General features: G+C 36.3%; 1 protein-coding gene across 1 annotated transcript; it reads right to left on the reverse strand.

Annotated features, from left to right (window-relative positions):
• Positions 1–691: 691 nt before the first annotated feature.
• On the reverse strand, positions 692–16,521 carry LOC114301771 (ISWI chromatin-remodeling complex ATPase CHR11). Its single transcript, XM_028246735.2, has 25 exons — positions 16,031–16,521; positions 14,768–14,899; positions 14,563–14,669; positions 14,015–14,127; positions 13,268–13,365; positions 12,885–13,064; positions 12,556–12,777; positions 11,005–11,139; positions 10,548–10,830; positions 10,371–10,444; positions 4,122–4,342; positions 3,939–4,026; positions 3,747–3,840; positions 3,445–3,633; positions 3,318–3,349; positions 3,133–3,209; positions 2,960–3,049; positions 2,791–2,860; positions 2,617–2,671; positions 2,471–2,529; positions 2,225–2,390; positions 1,690–1,868; positions 1,375–1,590; positions 1,145–1,249; positions 692–1,043 (listed from the first exon to the last, which is right to left on the reverse strand). Exons 1-25 carry the CDS (start codon positions 16,274–16,276, stop codon positions 1,026–1,028), a joined length of 3,249 nt encoding a protein of 1,082 aa, XP_028102536.2. The 5' UTR covers positions 16,277–16,521; the 3' UTR covers positions 692–1,025.
• Between the last annotated feature and the right edge of the window lie 4,507 nt (positions 16,522–21,028).

A 21,028-nucleotide genomic window follows, 5' to 3' on the forward strand; every position in this document is an offset into this window, starting at 1 on the left:
TGTTTTAACAATTACACTAAACAGGCTCATTGTGGCCCCTTATTGTCTATAATTAATTTATATTTTTTAAACTACTTCAATAATGACTTGTGTTGTCCAAGTATAACAATGTTGTATTTATTTCCGAATTACCAGGACTAGCATAGTCGTTAATTTTTATGAAAATTGAATTAGTTATACTACTAAGTTTATTAGAATACTTGATTGGACTCTCAACTAGCTACCACCATTTTGACAATAAGCAGAACGCATATAATTTAAATTGTAATTTTTTTCTTAAATAAAATACAGACCAAGTGCACTTTGTTATTTTGAACTGATGCATCATTTCAAAAGCACAAGAGGTTCCTATTCTCATCTTACAAATGTGTTGCTGCCCAATAAATTAAAATTGAAGAAAGGTGATAGCCTCTCCTCTCTCAATCTCATATGTATATATATATATATACACACACATGTACAAAAACTATCCATCACTGCTTCCATGGCAATTCACTAATTTGTTCTTAGAAGTGAATAATTTGCCACATTCAAACCTCAAGTCAAGTGGACTCTGAGTATACGCATATCCCAACTTACAATTCTCTCAAAAGGAACAACGGCAGAGAAGTAACTTGAGCTAATAATTCAAGAAAGCCCAGATCAGGGAACAACTAAGAAGCTACCACTGTTACAAGATCAAAGCAAAATCAAAATCAAAACTACCACAGTTTCTCGATGATTTGGTAAACTACATAACACAGTCAAGTACAATATTTCATGCAGTCAACTGTCATAAGTGAGGTGGTTTCTAAATTATCCAGTATTTACTCATTTATACAACTTCCCAACCCTAACCTATAATCTAAATTATATATTACCCTCTTCTGCAGATGAGTCAATGGCTTCTGCCAAGCCTAGATTAAAAATTACAAAAATAAGATAAGGTGAGCAGTGTAATCATGAAATCAAAACAACAGCAACACCATGCCATAATAGTTCTGGTGCAAACTAAACACCAGATGCTAGCTTTGTATTTTCATAGTTCATTTCCTCCTCTTACCCTGCAAAAATAGCATAATCAGCTTTTTACCTTATACCAGCTAGCAAACGAACTTAGAAATGATAATCAACATATAGTTTCCAGGAGGGGGCAAATATATACCGAGCTCACATAGTCATCCATCAACAATTGCTTCCGCTTCTTTACAGTTGGAGGAGGGCTCTCCGCTGCTTGCCTTGCCAAGGCACGCTTTGATGGAGTCATGTTCTGGTGGGCCATAACAAAAAAGTTCATCTTTATAAGATTCAAGCTTGCAAAGAACAATTGCTTAATTACAAATGAGTTATGCAATCTAGTAAAGTAGGGATGGTGAAGTGAAGAATTAATTCAACCTTTGCAAGTTTCTTCTCTTTACGGGCTTGTCTCTCTCTTTCGTCAACCTCCTGGTTTTCCCTCTCCACCAACCGAATAAGAGTATCACATCTCCTTGCAAGTTCTTGAGTTGTTCGGGACTTCACAAACCAATCAAAACGGAACAAAGGTGATGTGCGGAAAGCAGCCTTCAGCTCATCCCAATTTCCATAACCAAGCTTGTGAACCATGCAGATCTATACAAAGTGTAGTGGGCAACTATTATTATAACCATAAAACAAATATAATAAACCAGCAGTATGTGCCAAAAGAATTTAATTGCTTAAAAATCTCACCATGAAACGATCACATTCTTCATTGTACAGCTTCCCTTTGTTCTGACCATACTGGATTTTCAATTCGAGCCATGGGTTCTTGTATCTATCCAATTTCTTCCCGATTGCTTTCATGATCTCATCCTTCCGAGAAATTCTAGCCTCCCCTCTTTCAATGTTCTTGATGATCCTATCATAATCTGGATACAACATATTTGCAATTATAATTTAAAAGAAGCAAGAATTTTAAATTTAAAGTTCTAAACAAGTTCATTCTAAGCCACTTTGAGATACTTGTAAACAAATCAAATACAAGAATGGTTCTACGCATTAAAACATTAACAAACAACTAAAATTTATTTTTTGTTCTGACCATCAAACCACCCATGCGATGAGAAGAAATATGGGGTACATTTTCCAATTAAAAGTTCATTCATATTATTAGAGAGGGCACCAACAAAGCTAAATTGTGAGAAAATTTGTTTCCAAGCATTATTGTCAAATACCCAAAATTCATCAATATTTACAATAAGTTACGGCATTAATTCTCACTCACCATTCAACTCTTTGTATCTTTCTTTAAAAACTTTTGCATATCTTTCAACTTCCTCGTCTGTTTTCCCTTCCATTTCAAAAGCTATACTTGTCACATCATTCCGACCATACTTCTCACAAGCCCTAATGAAAGTATTAAAATCTCTTCTACTCCACGTAGAAAATCCCTAAAATCAACAAAAAAAAGTGAATTTTAGATGAAGCGATAGATAACAGAAAACCCAATCTATGTTTATTAACCACTCACCTCCTCTAATAGCAGTTCCTTTTCCTCCTGCTCTTCAGCAGTTAAGGGGTCTCCCAACTCTAGATGATCAACACTCAATTATCAGTTGGTTGACTAGAGAAAATGTTACTTAGAAATGACACCGTCACCAAGAGTAGTGAACATACCTTCTGGTTCATCCACTTCTATGGTGTCCTTTAACTGATTCTTTTGATGTGTTTGCTGACAATTGTGAAAATAAATTAAGCAAAACAAAAGACTGCATGATTTAAATCCTATTACAACAAAGTGAGGACAAAAATAAGAAACAAAGAAACATGAATATCCAAGGAATTACCCACCATGAGATAGCGTACTTCTTTTTCATACAGCTCACTTAGCCTTTGTGTGTTAAAAAACTGGAAATCATGCCTGAACAAAATAAAAATAAAAATAAAAAGGCAAAACATGTAAAACAATTTTCGACCTGAACTCTAGTCTAAGAAAGAATCAATTTCAAGTGATACTTACAACTGGGGCATGCGGGGAATTCGAGGCTCTTTTGGTCTTGCTGGACCACTTTGGCGCATTGTTTGCTTGAAGTATTCAGATTCTGAGTAACTAAAAAAAGACAAGAAATAATGTTTCAAGAAAAGACAAGAGGTGCAAAAGACACTGAAAGGGAAATGAAAAATCACTATTACTTTCGCTTCCTCTCTCTTTTCGGTGGTTCAATCCAATTGTCACTGACAATTTTCTTGAAGTCTAACTTGTTCTCATCCTTCATCAAAATCAAAAATGTAAATGAAATAGCAGTTCAAAAAAATTAAGCAAAAGATGATAAAACAGTCCAGAGTAATCATGGAACACATGCAAGAATGGTTTGTACCTTTTCATCATCAAAATCATAGAGATCAGCAGCTGCACAAACCCATAAGTTGCAATTTGACTTAGTTGTAAAAAGCATAGAGTAAAAAATGTTTTTAAAAATAACTTTCGATAATAAATCCACATACTGTCATCCATTTTGAATTTGATTGCATCTTCTGTAAATTTCTTCATCTTAGCATCAAGCTCAGCTGTTGCCTCTTCTCCTTTAGCAATGATCCGATCTATATCCTCATCAGTAATTGTGCTATCCTTGGAACTGAAAACCATTTCAGCACCAAACCTCACCATTTGCAGCAGGTCATCTTTGTTAACAGCTGCCAAAAATAATAATAATATTAAAATGAAAAAAATGCCATGAATTATCAAAGTACTGCACTTGCACTAATTTGAATATTAAATCATAATTACGAAAGTATAAACCACTTACTCTTTTGCTCTGCTAATCGCCCTTGTTGGATCACCAGAGCATCGAGTGCAAGCTTTTTATAAGCCCTCTCAATCACTTTTTCCTCAATTGTATACTGTTCATAACCAAATTGAGAAGAACAATGATATTAATAGACATTTTAAATAGCTTATGACATGATGTGTTATACACTAATACATAAACAAAGCAAACCTCAGTACAAAAACGGAATACTTGAACTTCTTTTGTTTGCCCAATCCTGTGAGCACGATCCTGAGCCTGCAAATCAACTTGTGGGTTCCTAAAATGTAATAAAGAAGAGAGCATCAGATTATCAGATGATATTTGCAATTCTGAGCCTGACCAGATCAAAAATAAATTTAAAAAAAAAATTACCAGTCACTGTCATAAAGAATGACAACATCTGCAGTAGCAAGATTGATGCCAAGGCCTCCAGCTCTGGTTGACAGTAAGAAGACAAATTTCTCACTCCCTGGCTTATTAAAGGCTTCAATTGAAGCATCACGATCTTCTCCGCCAGTATTGCCATCAATCCGACAATACAGGTACCCACGAAACAATAAATAGTCTTCCAAAATGTCCAACAGCCTTGTCATCTGGGTCATACAACAGTATCATCATCTTTATCATGATAGTACAATTCGGTTTAATGGAATTGCTGGAAATTTGTGTAAATGCATATAATATGATAGTGGTGTTGGTGGTAGATAGTGGCATGTATAGAATATGATAGTGGTGTTGGTGGTAGATAGTGGCATGTATATAATATGATAGTGGTATATAGTGGTAATATATAATATGTAAGTGGCATATAATGGGTTATAATGATGTTTGTAATATCTCCTATATAAGGAGTGTCATTTGGTTTTGTAAAATAAGAAATTTTGAATATAACAGAAATATATTCCTTCTTCCTCATATTTTCGGAGTTCTTCTTCCTCATATTTTCTAAGTTGGTATCAGAGCAACAAAAAACACAGCAGCCCTAAAACCGCCATAGCCATGTCGGAAGTCACGTCCGAAACCACTTCAACCCCTGCCGCTGCCATTCCGGTGAAAACGTTCAACTCTCACTCTGTCCAAATCACCACCATCCGCCTAAATGGTGATAATTTTCTCCGCTGGTCACAATCTGTCCAGATGTATATCCGTGGGCAAGGAAAGATCGGTTACATCACTGGTGACAAGAAGGCTCCTGCTGTTAATGATCCGCTGTTCAACAGTTAGGACGCTGAAAACTCCATGGTTATGACATGGTTGGTCAATTCCATGGAAGAGAATATAAGCTCTAATTACATGTGTTATCCTACTGCACAAGAATTGTGGGATAATGTTAGTCAAATGTATTCTGACCTAGGAAATCAATCTCAAGTTTTCGAATTAACTTTGAAGTTGGGAGAGATTCGTCAAGAAGATGATTCTGTCACCAAATATTTCAATTCGTTGAAAAGGTTGTGGCAGGATCTTGACATCTTCAACACATACGAATGGAAATCGGTTGACGACTGCAACCACCACAAGAAAACTGTGGAAGACAGTCGTATTTACAAGTTTCTTGCCGACCTCAACATTGAGTTCGATGAAGTGCGAGGAAGAATTATTGGCAGACCTCCTCTCCCATCCATTGGCGAAGTATTTGCCGAAGTCAGAAGGGAAGAGAGCCGAAGGAGCATCATGCTTAAGAAAAAAGGTACTGGTGAATCAATTGAAATTTCTGCTTTAATTAGCGATGTTGCGGCCAACAAGACTGCAAATTACCAGCGGAGGTTTGATGATAAGCCACGGGTCTGGTGTGATTTTTGCAACAAGCCTCGCCATACACGCGAAACGTGTTGGAAGATCCATGGCAAACCTATCAACTGGAAAAGCAGCAAACAATGAGAGAAGAATCGTGGCTTTCCTACCGCTAATGAAGCCGATTCAGGTCCCTTCAACAAAGAGCAGATTGATCAATTCTTAAAGCTGATAAAATCCAACTCCTCATCCAGTACTCCTAGTGTTTTGTTGGCACAAACAGGTAGAAATCCTAAAGCCTTCTCTTGCCTAAACTTCTCTCCGTGGATCATAGATTCCGGTGCCTCCGATCACATGACTAGTTTTTCCTATTTATTTAGTACCTATTTCCCTTGTTCTGGTCATGACAAAATCAGAATAGCCGATGGTAGTTTTTCACCTATTGCAGGAAAAAGATTTATTAAACTAACTGAGAAAATTAATCTCAATGATGTTCTTCACGTCCCTAACTTAGCCTGTAACCTTTTGTTTTACATTTTTTGAATCCCATTGTGAATTTCAGGACCAGAACTCGGGGATGATGATTGGGCGTGCTAGGATGCTTGAAGGTCTTTACTACTTTGATGAAGTACCTGTTAGTAATAAAAAAGCTCAGAGCTTTAATAGTACTAGTTCAATCTCTGTTCGAGAAAAAATAATGCTATGGCACTATAAGCTAGGACATCCTAATTTTCTTTATCTGAAACATTTATTTTCAAAATTATCTAAAGGGATTGATTGTTCTTTTCATTGTGAAAGTTGCATTTTTGCAAAATTTCATCGCTCTACTTATTTGCCAAAACCTTACCAGGCTTCCAAACCTTTTTATTTGATTCATAGTGATGTTTGGGGCCCTTCTAAAATCACTACTATTTCTGGTAAAAGATGATTTGTTACATTTATTGATGACCATACCCGCTTATGTTGGATTTATTTGATGAATAAAAAATCTGACGTGAAAAATTTATTCACAAATTTTTACAATATGATTAAAAATCAATTTCAAACCAAAATTGGTATTTTACATTCTGATAATGGAACAGAATATTTCAATGAGCAGTTGGGTGAGTTTTTGGAAAAAAATGGGATTTTTCATCAATCTACATGTCGGGATACCACTCAACAAAATGACATTGCAGAACGAAAAAATAAACATCTACTTGAAGTAGCACGTGCTATAATGTTTTACATGCATGTTCCTAAATATTTATGGGGTGAAGCAATTTTAACAGCCTCTTATTTGATAAACAGGATGCCTACAAAGGTATTAACATACAAAACACATTTCGATCGTCTCAAAACTTTTTTTCCTGACACGAGGTTGTTTTCTGATTTACCCGCCAAAGTTTTTGGATGCACTGCCTATGTTCATGTTCCTAGTCAATTTCGTTCAAAACTTGACCCCCGTGCTATAAAATGTGTTTTTTTGGGTTATTCCTCAAACAAAAAGGGGTATAAGTGTTTCGATTCTCAAACCAAGAAATTTCATGTGAGTATGGACGTGTCATTTGTGGAAACAAAATCCTATTTCCCCAACACTTCTCTTCAGGGGAAGACAAGTGGAGTAGAAGACCATTTTTGGGATATTTCTATCCCGCTCCCCAATGTCATTTATCCTACACAAAAACCACATCTGTCTGATAATGATCACTTAGGAGAACCAAGTTCTATGGTGCCTAGTCAAGAAGATTCTTGTTTAGGGGGAGAAGTACTACAAAATGATCTAAATCCTGAGCTTCAGGTTTATACTAAGAAACGATTTCATCTGAGGAATAATGACCCGAATGTCCATCCTAATGACCCGAATGTCCACCCGAGTTCTGGCATCGAAATTTTAGATAATCCTATTCCTTCTATTTCCGACCTTGATGTTCCTATAGCAATTAGGAAAAGTGTCCGAAATTGCATTAAACATCCTATTGCAAATTACCTCTCCTATCAAAGACTGTCTAAAAACCATAGAGCTTTCACATCTAGAATTTCACACTTGTTTGTTCCAAGAAATATACAGGAAGCATTGGATGATCCGAATTGGAAATTAGCAGTCATGGAGGAGATGAATGCTTTAAGGAGAAGTGGTACTTGGGAGATAGTTGATCTACCGAAAGACAAGAAAACAGTTAGGTGTAAATGGGTGTTTACGATAAAATGTAACGCAGATGGAAGTATTGAGAGATACAAGGCGAGACTGGTGGCTAAAGGCTTCACTCAAACTTATGGGATCGACTATCAGGAGACGTTTGCTCCTGTTGCTAAAATAAATTCCATCAGAGTACTGTTATCTCTTGCAGTAAATTCAGATTGGCCTCTACATCAACTTGACATTAAAAATGCATTTCTCAATGGTGATCTTGAAGAGGAGGTGTTCATGAGCCTACCGCCGGGATTTGAGCAGAGACTTAGAAGCGACAGAGTATGCAGATTGAACAAGTCATTATACGGACTCAAACAATCACCAAAAGCGTGGTTTGAACGCTTTGGGAAGGCAGTTATCAGTTGTGGCTTCTCGCATAGTCAAACAGTTCACAATATTTTATAAACATTCAAAAAACAATAAAATTATAATTTTGATTGTTTATGTTGATGACATCATTTTAACTGGTAATGATGAAGCAGAGTTAGCAGCCCTCAAAGAGAAACTCGCAAAAGAATTTCACATTAAGGATCTGGGAGCCCTCAAGTATTTCCTCGGAATGGAATTTGCAAGATCCAAAGAAGGTATATTCGTTAATCAGAGAAAATATGTTCTTGATCTCCTTGGAGAAACAGGTATGCTTGGTTGTAAGATGGTGGAGACTCCGATCGAGCCTAACTTGAAGTTACAAGCTGCTAAGGCTGAAGAAGTCAAAGAGAGAGAACAATATCAGCGACTTGTCGGGAAATTGATTTAATTGTCTCATACGCGGCCTGATATTGCCTTTGCAGTCAGCATGGTAAGTCAGTTCATGCACTCACCAGGGGCAGAGCACTTTGAGACCGTTTATAAGATCTTAAGATATTTGAAAGGAACTCCAGGGAGAGGCTTACTGTTCAAGAAACATGGACATCTTCAAGTTGAAGTATACACAGATGCAGACTAGGCAGGAAGTGTTACAGACAGGAGATCAACATCCGGATACTGCTCCTTTGTAGGTGGGAATCCGGATACTGTTCCTTTGTAGGTGGGAACCTAGTTACATGGCGGAGTAAAAAACAGAATGTGGTAGCTAGAAGTAGTGCAGAAGCAGAGTTCAGAGTTGTTGCCCATGGAATCTGTGAAGTAATGTGGATTAAAAGAATTCTTGAAGAATTAAAGCTTTCTCACCCGACACCTATGAAGGTCTATTGTGACAACAAAGCAGCTATATCTATAGCTCATAATCCAGTTCTACATGATCGCACAAAACATATAGAAGTGGATAAACATTTCATCAAGGAGAAAATCAATGCTGGCATAATCTGTATGACCTACCTTCCAACAGGTGAACAATTAGCTGATGTGCTAACGAAGGGACTACACAAGAAGCAATTTGATAAGCTGACTAGCAAGCTGGCTATGGAAGATATCTTCAAACCAGCTTGAGGGGGAGTGCTGGAAATTTGTGTTAATGCATATAATATGATAGTGGCATGTATAGAATATGATAGTGGTGTTGGTAGTAGATAGTGGCATGTATAGAATATGATAGTGGTGTTGGTAGTAAATAGTGGCATGTATAGAATATGATAGTGGTGTTGGTGGTAGATAGTGGCATGTATATAATATGATAGTGGTAGATAGTGGTAATATATAATATGTAAGTGGCATATAATGAGTTATAATGATGTTTGTAATATCTCCTATATAAGGAGTGTCATTTGATCTTGTAAAATAAGAAATTTTGAATATAACAGAAATATATTCCTTCTTCCTCATATTTTCGGAGTTCTTCTTCCTCATATTTTCTAAGTGGAATAATACACATTTGTTCTCTCATGTTTCTAACACTCAACCAGGGAGGAGATAGGCACAAAAGACACTCTTTAACATGAGACACCAAACCCAAACCTAGCAACAAACCTCTCAACCAAAGAGGATAGGCACAAGCACCTCTCACAACGAAAGTGAGAAAACCCTGACCCCACATCTCCTCCTAGCATTTTCACAGAAGTTTCTTAGGGACAGTAAGACAATTTTCACAACCAAACTGTAGATTTAAAATCTTCTTGTCAAGCTTTTAGTCCTTATCTCTTGAAAGAGTGCAATACAATTTCTTTTGGTTTCATCCTTAATTTCCTTCTCCTTACCTTCTCATTCGTTTTCTCCACCTCTTTTTTGGAGCACACAATGCTAACAAGTAAAAATAATTAGATAAGAACACATCAACCTTCTATTTTGGAGAAGCATATTTCCTTTTTTCGTCTTCACTGATTCCCGTTTCACTAGAATTTATTTCCCCTTTCTCCTCTTTAGTTTGCTTAACATTAAAAGGACAAGACTTGGTAGAGTGACCAAAAGCCTTACTACACTAAAGTCTAAGGGATTCCATGGAACTTCAACTCTAATCTCATAAGAATCACTAAAACTCAAGTCTAAGGGATTCCAGTGATTCCAGTGATTGGGTATCATCATCAGGGTACAAGGTGTACCTACAGTACAAAGGTGTGATGGGGTATATTCATCAGAGTACAAGGTGTACCTACAGTACAAAGGTGTGATGGGGTATATTCATCAGAGTACAAGGTGTACCTACAGTACAAAGGTGTGCTCGGACTGATATTATACAACACAAGCAGCATGCATAGATATGGCATAAAAATGATCCTAACCAATGATAACCAGTATGAAATTCATTGATAGTGATCTTGAAACAAAAGAGGTAGAAAAGGAACCTGTGAAAATATTAGGACCCTTGAATCACGTTCTTTAAGTTTTGGGAGCAACTTATCCAAAAGAACCATTTTACCTGCAAATCAAATAGTTAAAAAAGGCATGAATAATCATCAATAAACACCATTTTTTTTTAAAAAGACAAATACATTAAAATCTTCATAGGCTGAGAAGCTTACCAGCATTTGTAATAAGATGATCTCCTGTAGTATAAGGAGGGCCAGGTTCAGCACCTTGGAACAGATATGGGTGATTACAACATTTACGCAGCTGCATTGCTATGTTCAGAAGTCGCTTGCGCTCGCCACCAGCATTTACAACCTCAAGATCTTTCTGCAATAATGCCCTATAGTACTGCTTCTGCATTTGGGACATACCAACTTTAAGTATTGTTTCCTTCTTGGGAGGCAAACCTTTCTCGACATCTGACTTCAACCTTCGGAGAAGGAATGGCCGAAGGACCTTAAAGATGCATAAAGAAAGAAAATATCATCATATAAGCTTTGACAGATCAGAATGGTGGAAGGAAAAAAAAAAATCATGTAACCAACCCCGCCTAGTCGGACACAAAACATAGTTGGTTTGGTTAGAATATAACAACTTAATACTCAAAATATTAAGGGCTTGTCAACTTACCTTATGAAGTTGCTGAACAACCTCCTGCTGGTCATTTTCACCAGAAATTTGAAACCATTCATCAAAAGTTTCAGCTGAGCTAAATATCTCTGGCAGAAGAAAGTTCAAAAGAGACCACAGTTCATGAAGATTGTTCTGCATGTTGGAAGAGAGAAACAATATCAAGCCTACAATGAAAGTATAAAACAACACACTGTAGGAGAACATATAATAACTCCTATAAGAGAACGGAAACAATAATAAAATTCAGAATACAAAAAAACTGATGACCCTCCCAAGAAGACGCAACAAATCAACCAACAACCTCCCAAACTAAACCCATAAAAAAAAAAATAATAATAATAATAATAATAATAATAATAAAAATAAAAATATAACAAATATGAAAATATGAAGGAAATTGAGTTGTTTTCCAATGCAAGTCATTATTTCCCAATAAAATGGACTCCACACACATAGTCAGAGGTTCAACCAACAAATTGATGTTTCATGTAAATTCTTTCTCCAGAACAAATGGTATTTCATCAATAGAAATGAAACTAGAATTTTAATTGCAACATTGATAAAGTTCCACCAATGCCTTCAACAAAACATTGATACTAAACTGATACGGGAAAGGGGGGAATTATTCTCAAGTTAGTAGGAATGAAAATACTGCAGGCATCCAAGAAGCAACTACGCACAGACATGTATACGGATGCAAATGCGGACACAGGGATTTCAAAAAAATGAAAACACAAACAAGGTGGGGACACAACAACAAAATATATTTTCATATAATTTTATTTACTATCTAGATTAATATTACATCAACAAACAATTAATATTGACAAAAATAACTCTAATTCCTTTCTTTTTTTAAAAAAAAAAAAAATTAATAAATTAACACTTACAATTTATATCCTTTTTTTTTATAAATGATCTATTAAATATTTAAATCTCAAAAAATTAATAATAAACATTCAACATTCATCAAAAATACTAAGAAAAATAAGGGACAAGACAACTTAGCATGTCCCTAATTTGTCCCCGAAGTGTTGTCGACATGTCCTCTGAAAATAAATTAATTAAATAAGAAGGCACACCACCCCGCCGTGTCCACAAAGTGTCCATGTGTCCAACACAAATACGACACTTGTTTTGAAGTGCCAGTGCCTCATATGATCCCAGTCAAGTTGACTAATTCAAGGCTTTATTATACCAGATTGCAAAGCCTGGGGTTTTCTAAAGCCTGTGTATTCCCTCTATTTCTTGGGTTTTTCCCCTTCAAAAACCCCACAACACACCTCCCAACCCCCCCCCCCCCACCACCACCCAAAAAAAAAAATTATACCAATTCTTGATGATGTCAAGAAAATATATTTAAAAAATGAGTCTCTAAAAAGCTACCCTCTTACAGCCATCATCCATTATACCAATTCTTGATGATGTCAAGAAAATATATTTTAAAAATGACGGTCTCTAAAAAGCTACACTCCTACAGCCATCATCATGGATGCTAAATGCACAGGTAAGTTCCCACATCAATGAAGAAAAGCAAGTGATATATACCTGCAGTGGAGTACCCGTGATAAGGAGGCGGTAATTAGTCTTGTAAAGTCTCATTGTCTTTGAAAGAAGTGAATTCTCATTCTTGATTCGATGAGCTTCATCAATGACAATATAGCGCCAACTAAATTGGCGCAGGGCAGATTTCTCTCTAATTGCCATTTCAAAACTGGTGACACATACATCAAACTTCCCAGCAACCAGTAAATTTTCCCGTATATGCTTCTGCAAAAATATAACATTAACAGAGTTATTCAGCATTCATAACTGACAACTATAAATACGGGAAATATTATTTTTAATAATTGAATAAGCAATCATGAGTGACTCACTCTTTCATCAGGATTTCCAAGAAATTTTATGGCACGAATAATTGGACAAAAGCGTTTGATTTCATTCATCCAGTTGCCAAGCGTAGACTTTGGAGCAACAACCATGTGAGGTCCAGTTATTCCTCTGAATTCATGCAGATAGCCCAACAATGAGATTGTTTGCAACGTTTTACCAAGACCCTACATAGTCACAACAACAAATCATTGTTAATATCACAATTGTCAAAAAATGAACTGTTCCATGACAAATTATCCGATAGAATGATTATATAATACAAATCAGAAGTAATGATATTCAATACTCAGGGGAGAGAGAATCTCAAAGAGGAGTATACTATAATGCAAATGGATGCTATTCCCTAGTCAAAAGCTACAAGATATACCATTTCATCTGCAAGGATTCCATTTATGCCATTCTCATACAGTCGTATGAGCCAGTTTAATCCAGCAAGTTGATAATCCCTCATCTTTCCTTCAATACCTGGAGAAATAAAAAGCAAACAACAAAATTATCACTTTTACATTAAATGGCACCTCAAACTAAATAGCACGTTGATATTAAACCACCCCAAACTAGAGAAAAGATAAACTGCAAATCTTTTTTAACAAAAGCCTCAGCATAAACAAAAAGCATTTCAATTCAGGACAGATCTTCACTAGTGAGCTAGACAAATATTATAAAAGTATTAATCTAACAGTAGATAATAAGTCAAATAGTGTCCTTTGGCTATTTTCAGCTTTGGGACACGACCACAATAGAACAACATGGTATAATAAGCTGAAATCCAACTCCAAAAAAAAATTTAAAAATAGTTTCCCCAATATGAAGTTTTGACCCTTAAATTAAAATTAATATACAAATCTACATAAGTAGATATATGTAATACAAAAATATTACAGAGACAAGAAAAATATAACATACATATTTTAAAAAATCCAAACCAGACAATGGGGAAGAATCTTAAAAGCAAAAGGAATAGAACAAAAATCATTGCACATGCCAAACAAGATGCTCAAATTTTCCAAAACACAGCTTTATTTATCCGCATTAGATCCCTACTGATCACAAAGATCAAAGCCACACAAGCAGGAAAATGCAAGCATGTGAGCGCAAAGAGAGAAAGTTATACAAGAGGGTTGAGCCACCAGCCGTGTATTTCCAGTCCCAGAGAGACCATCTTCCTCCTCCTTGAGGCATTCTTCATCTTCTTCCTCTTCAGTAATCTTTGATGCATGACGACCCCTAAATTACACAATTAGCAAGATGGAAACTGTTATTAACCTTTGTCAAATATTGAAATGCATAATGTGATAACCTATGACTGGAAATTGGCCAATAGTCCATCCAATACTTTAATTGACAAACACAACTACAAAATATTCCAAACCACACACACAAGAAAAAACATCCAGCACCAAAGTCCAACCAATTTTTTCCCTATCAATCATGATTCAATCTAGGAGCAAATGCTATAATTTAAATGGAAGAGAAAAAAAAAATTCAAAAATGTTGGGCAACCGAGAACACTTCATTGATCAATATTGTTACACTACAATAAAAAAATCCACCCTTGTTACACTCACATTAATTGCACAACTGTAGTAATCATATAAGCAAAGTTGTATATCCACTAGGGTGTTCAAAAAGCTTAATTGCACAAAAGAGCATCTATTATACCTTCCCTTTGCCTTTTTCTGCGCTGCAGACTGATCACCCTTGGCAAAATGAGCAAATATCTCTGTTTGCTGCAGGAGATACTTCAGGCGACCCTTTCCCTTGTTGTTCTGCCATTAAAGAGAGATTATTGTTTCAGTTATCACTTTCAGAAAAACTTAAATTGATATATAAACTGGAGAAATAGAAATTCGCCCAAGTAGCACACCATATCAGCATCAATGGCAGCATTTTGTTTGTCCAGAATTTCTTGAATCTTCTGCTTCTTTAACTTCTGCATTTCTCTTAATCTGGCTTTTTCACGCTTTCCAATGTTAATATTAGTCACAACCTTCTCATCCTGATGGTAAGAAATTATAAAATGATAGCAATGATGAGCTGAGGAAGTTGATTCAATTAATTACATAATTATGAAAGAAAACTATCACCATAATATTTATGATGGAAACTCTAGAGAAACTCTGGTTTGAAATATTTTAGTCTATGGCTACTATCTAATCACAAACAACTCATCAATTGATAATAAAAATGAAAAAACTGCTGGAATTGAAGTGCCATAAGTTCAACCTCACAATAGACATGTTTAGGCGGCAAGCACTTAGTGCTTTGCAAGAGTAGGGAGGCTAACACTCATAGTTACTAATTTAACAACTAACAACTACTGACATTCACCAGTTCACAAAAAAAAAAAAATCATTTCCAAAAAAAAAAAACAGAAATTTTAGGCAAGTCATGTTGCATGTTCTCATCAACTAAGGGCAGTCTAACCCCAAAACAACAACAACCAAAAAAATAAAAAATAAATAAAATCCTTAAAATTCAAGTAGTAGGAGGAAAGGAATGCGGAGCTCGTATAGTAGCTATCTTCTCAGCCATTACCAAAAAAAAATAAAATTCTACTTCTTTTGTGCTTTTTTTTCATAAAAAAATAAAAAGACACTAAAAAAAAAGTCAATTCCCAAAACAGCCCTTAGTCCACTATGCTGTTCTAGCGTGGCGTTTTTACTCAATGGTTAAAAAGAATGATTAATTAGTAGTAATTAATTAGTGGTTGTTAAGTAGATGGTTAGTGGTTAGATGGTTGTCAGAGATAGTTGGCAGTGATTAGCCAAGTATTGATTTTGAAGGGAAACTTGTAATAGTAGATGGATGATCGGTAAAGGAATGTGAAATTGTTTTGGTGTTTGTTTTCTCTCTTGATTGTTTGAACTGTTAGTTCTTGATTGAATAAACTTGTAATTTCAACTTCTGTGTTTGTTCTTTCTCACAAATTCATCACTCATTCCAGTAAACAAATACACACACACACACATATATATATATATATCAACGACAATGTTAATCAAAGCACGCCCAAATAGTGGAAATTCAACGAAAACTCCAAAACCCCTAAACTATCAAACCCTAGCACATCAAAAACCCTATCAAACTCAACACACAACTAACCCAAATAACTCAGATCTAAACTCACCTCTTCGCTTTCCTCCTCTCCGTCGTCGCCGGCGTCAGCCTCGTTTTCCGTGTCCGGCGACTTACCTTCGCCGGCGTCGTTGTTGTCGGAGTCCGAGTCTTCGTCGGCGGTCCTGGCAACGACCTCGAGCTCCTCCTCATCTTCGTCCTCGTTGATCTGATCGTTGATTTGCTCTTCCTCCGACGAATTAGAGCCGTTGGATAGATCATCTTCCGATGAGTCCTTCGATTTCGAAGGTCTCGCCATGGATTCGAAGCTCAAGGGTTTCGTAGAAGCGAGAGAGAGAGAGAGAGAAGTACCGACCTAGAAAGCCAATACTCGTGAGAATACGTGAGATGGAGGGTATTTGTACCCTTTTTTGGATTGGGTAATGTGAAATTTGGGGATTTTTTTTGGTTGAAATGATAAATTTCCCGCCAGTTGTGTGGGATTTGGTATTTTCCCGCTAACCGTGTGGACCGGTGGCTGGAGGGGCGGAGCGCCATGCTTCTAGGGTGCATCGTAACCCAACCAACTTATTATGTGGGTGTTTGGAAAGTTATTATTTTAGTAGGTTATTTTAGTTTATGATTATTTTAGTAGGTTAAAATTTTTGTATTTGTGAAGATGGTTATATTTTTTTATAATTAAATGTGATGTTTGTGACAAAAAAAAAAGTGAAATGATTATAAATTTGATGTGACATTTTCTCTTATTAGTTATTTTAATTTATTTTACCTTTTTGTAAATTTTAATCCAAATGAGACGAAAATCTTGCTTCCCAAACAACCCAATGTATGGCATAATGGGTTAGGGTTAAAATAGTGACAAAAAAGTAAAATATATTAAAAAATTATCAAAACAATTCATCCCAAATAGGGATGTAAGAAAAATCCAAAAAATCGACCAAACAGATTGAACCGGACCAAACCAACTATATAGCCTGTTTTTTAACAAAAATCGGACTGTGTGGCTTTTAATTTTTTATTTTTTTTTATTTTCAATTCAAGTATCTTGTGTACCAATCTAAACTAAAACCGACCGTTTCAACATATATTATATTTATAATATATATAATCTAATAATGATATTAATAGGTATAATAAATTATTAACCTTAATTAATTAAGTTTATCATGTTTATAACCTAAGTTTGTAAACTCTTATTATATATAATCTTAACTTTAACTTATTATTATTGAAACCTTAATATTTTTAAACCTTTTTTTTTTAATTTAGGAATTTAAAGGTATGTATTAAATTGATGGATTGGATATATTTGACAAGATAGACAAATAACTAATTTAATGTTTTTATATAGATTAATGATTATATTTAAAAGCTGTTTAGGTTTGAAAATTTCTAAACCAATTAAACCGCACAAAATCGGACCGTTTCAATCGATTCGGTTCGATGTGGTTTGATAAGAGAAGCGGTCTGTATCGGTATTCAAAATAATAAAATCGACATTATCGGTTTTGTGTAATTTTTTACTTAAATACTGATTGTACCGAACCAATTACATCCTTAATTCCAAATGATACTTTTTAACCTAAGATAAAAAAGTCAAAACACTAACTCACTTTCCAAACGAATGCTATATAAATTGGGCATGTATCGAAGATTAAACACATTTTTTGAATTAGTAAATATTTGTGAGTTTGACTCGGTCTTAGATTCAATAGTTATTAAAACGCGAATTACTTAAAATTAATTTAAAATCAAATTGGAAGACAAATAAATCAAAATTTAACAAAATATTTTAAACTAGTCGAATTTTCAAAAAAAAAAAAACAAAGTGTGTGCAATTTTAAATTCAACACTACTTGAATGCTTGGAACTAAAGTTGGGGATCGGGCTAAGTCCGAAAATCTCAAGTCCAAAGGCAAATTCTATTCAATGGGCTTGCTTTAGACGGCTAAAAAGTTAGGCTCTGTTTGGTTATGAACTAAAATCAATTTTCAATACGTGAGTTTGCGCATGACGTTTGGAAACGATGTTCAAAAATTAATTTCGCGTGTTAATTCAGATTACATTTTGAAAATCTATTTGGTCGCAAGTATCTCCCTTTCAACGTTTCTGCTTTCATCATCGTCTCCCCCAACTTTCACGTGAACCCCATCTACACCCGTCCTTCAGATTCATCGCGAGTGGCTTCTCTGCATCAAACATCCGTACTTCAGATTCATTACGGGTGGTTTTCAGAATTTCAGAAGTCAGACTCATTTTATAAATAATGAATCCACCCAACTCGCTCTGTACTGGTATCATATTTCACAAATCAACTGAGTTACGATTTGTGCGTTGCGGACGATTCTTATTACGGCAACCAAACAACGACGACTGCGCGGTGAAATTACTCACAAAATTATTTACATATTTTGTTATAGGGAAATTATTTGATAAATTCATCCTAATTTATTTTTTTTTCAGGTCAAATTTATCAAATTTATTGTCGAATCCGACGAGCAAACAGTAGCACGTTCAATCAGTATACACATTTCATCACCGGCGATAATTATTCAACTCCTACTAATCTGGTAAATAAATCCTTCATCCTTCATCTGAAAATCTGTTATCTGAAAATGATTTCAGACGAGTCAATCCTTTCTCCTGAACTGTTTCAACTTTTTGTTCTTCAAGAATAGTCAGTAAATCATTCATCTGTTATGTATAAATGATTTCAGAGAAGTTGAAATCAGTTCGTAAATGGTTTATCAGAATTTGTAGAGTCGTATTTTCCATTTCAGATCGGTTGTTATTTGCAATTATGAACTGTTTGAACCTTTCTTCGATCAAAGCTGAAGCGGCAGTGCCTGGGACACCCGGTCGGTCAACCACCCGATCTTCCCACCTCTCTTCCGGTTTTGTCTTCCGCTTTCTATTCCAGAATGGTTTGAATCACCGGTCCTCCCTGAACTGTTTGAACCCACCGGCTTTTTTACTATTTTTTTTCCTTAATTTCAATTAATAACCTATACTGATTTGTTTTGAATTCAAATCAATATAACACAATGTTAAACACATTGTTAAACATTGAATGTTAACTGAATTTTTTTTGTAAAACATTGTTAACTGAATGTTAACATTGTGTTTTTTTTAATTCATAATTTTTTTTTTTTGCATTGTTAACAACCAATACTAATTTTTGTTTTTTAACACATTGTTAATTCAAAAAAAAATTACTGATTTCTTTCCTACTATTTAAACACAATGTTAACTGAATTTTGAGGCTTTGAGAGCAAAGACACCCCTAGCGCTGGCAGACACGGTTAAAACCAGGGCGAGCAACTGTTACATTACCATTTAGACATATATATGCCTATATTTATTTATTTATATGGTAAATAAGATTTATAGAAAATATTAGTAAAGTTTTTAATTTTTATAGCATTTAATTTTTTATTAATAATGTATCATTCATATGAATATGAATTAAAAAAAATAATAATTGAGAGGGTAATTTTTGGGAAAATTGGGCCGAGCTGCGAGTTGGGCGTTGAGGCCCAAAACACGAAGGACTAGGTAAAAAGGCCGTAATGGATACTCCGGCCCAGGAGAGCAATGTTACTCCGACCTTGGGGAGACAAACTTACTTCGGCTCACAAATGATGAAGTTACTTCGGCTAAAGGAATGGCAAAGCTACTCCGGTTCGGTGGCAACTCGGAGTTAGGCCGGTCTCAGGGTTAGTCCGGTCACAGTATGTTCTTTCGAGGCCGGTTTCGGAATTAGTCCGGTCGTGACTTACAACGGTTAGGTCGGTCAGAACTTGTTACTTGGAAGTTCGATCTAAGCACACCAAGGTTGAACAAGGCAGCCGAAGTAAGGAGTTAGAGAAGAAGACCGAGCTAAGGATAGTTCGGCCCTCTGTGGCTCGGTATAGCCAATTTTACTTCGGTCAAATGAAAGTTCGGCCATAAAGAAAACCATCCCACTTGGTTTAAGCAGTGGGGGAGGGTGTAAAAGGATAAGCATTATCCTTGGGAGAATAAATCCTAGGAGGACTCTGCATGGAGAAATACAAGTCCTACTAGGATTGTGCCACGGGAAACTTATAAAAGCTCACAAGCATCACCTTGGAGGAGGTAATTGAACACAACCTTTTAGAGAACATAAAACTTTGTCTATTTGTCAAGCTTACTGACTTAGGCATCGGAGAGGTTTCCGGCACACACCCGCCGGCTAGCTCACGTTTGTGTTTTCAGGTGACAAAGCGACGTCGTACGGAGGAGCGTGGACTTGGTCAACAGGATTATACGAGGAGAATTATTTCTTCCCCGTACAATTGGCGCCGTCTGTGGGAAGAACAGACAAGAACAAAAACCTCTTGACTAAGCTTCTCCTTTTCTCATTCAATGGCACACATTGAAGACTTGCCGCAGTCCGCCGTCGACGGACTAACTCCAGAGGGGGGCGCAAGGCGCGAAGGATTACCCTCTGTCCCTCCTATGGCAGATCTGGAGCCCCAACAACATAACTCCAGGAGGAGTGGCAGGGGAAGGCGGAATAGCAGCCCTCGACATTCTCAGAGTCCTGACAGGCAAAGGAGGAGGATGGATCCTCAAGCCCTGGAAGATCGCGTGAAGGAACAAGATGAACTAATTCGAAAGATGGCGGCGGACATGGAGGCTTTAAAACGCCAGATGAAGACTAAAGATGTGGCGACAGGAGAGGGGCGCAAGCATAAGACGCCCCCTCGCCACTCAGAGAATCGTAGTAGGAATACTACACCCTCCCAGGGAGAGAGCAGAAGCCTCAGGACAGGCGACACTCACTCCTTATCTTCAAGGACTCGTCACTCCAGGTCTGAGAGGACGAGATCCGAAAGATCATACACTGAAGGAAGCACGTATTGACCTTCACATTCACACCAAACCAGATCCAGACAAACAGAGCTACCCAGGTCGTCCGACTTACGAACCGTGCTAGAAGAAAAAGCACGATACAAGGAGGATGCCAGGACAAGGGATCCACACCGAGTTTCGGCCTTACAACGGTTGGCTCCTCGGACGCATGGAA

The sequence above is a fragment of the Camellia sinensis genome, chromosome 7 (assembly GCF_055761805.1).
Source record: "Camellia sinensis isolate YWXY chromosome 7, ASM5576180v1, whole genome shotgun sequence".
Taxonomy (NCBI): domain Eukaryota; kingdom Viridiplantae; phylum Streptophyta; class Magnoliopsida; order Ericales; family Theaceae; genus Camellia; species Camellia sinensis.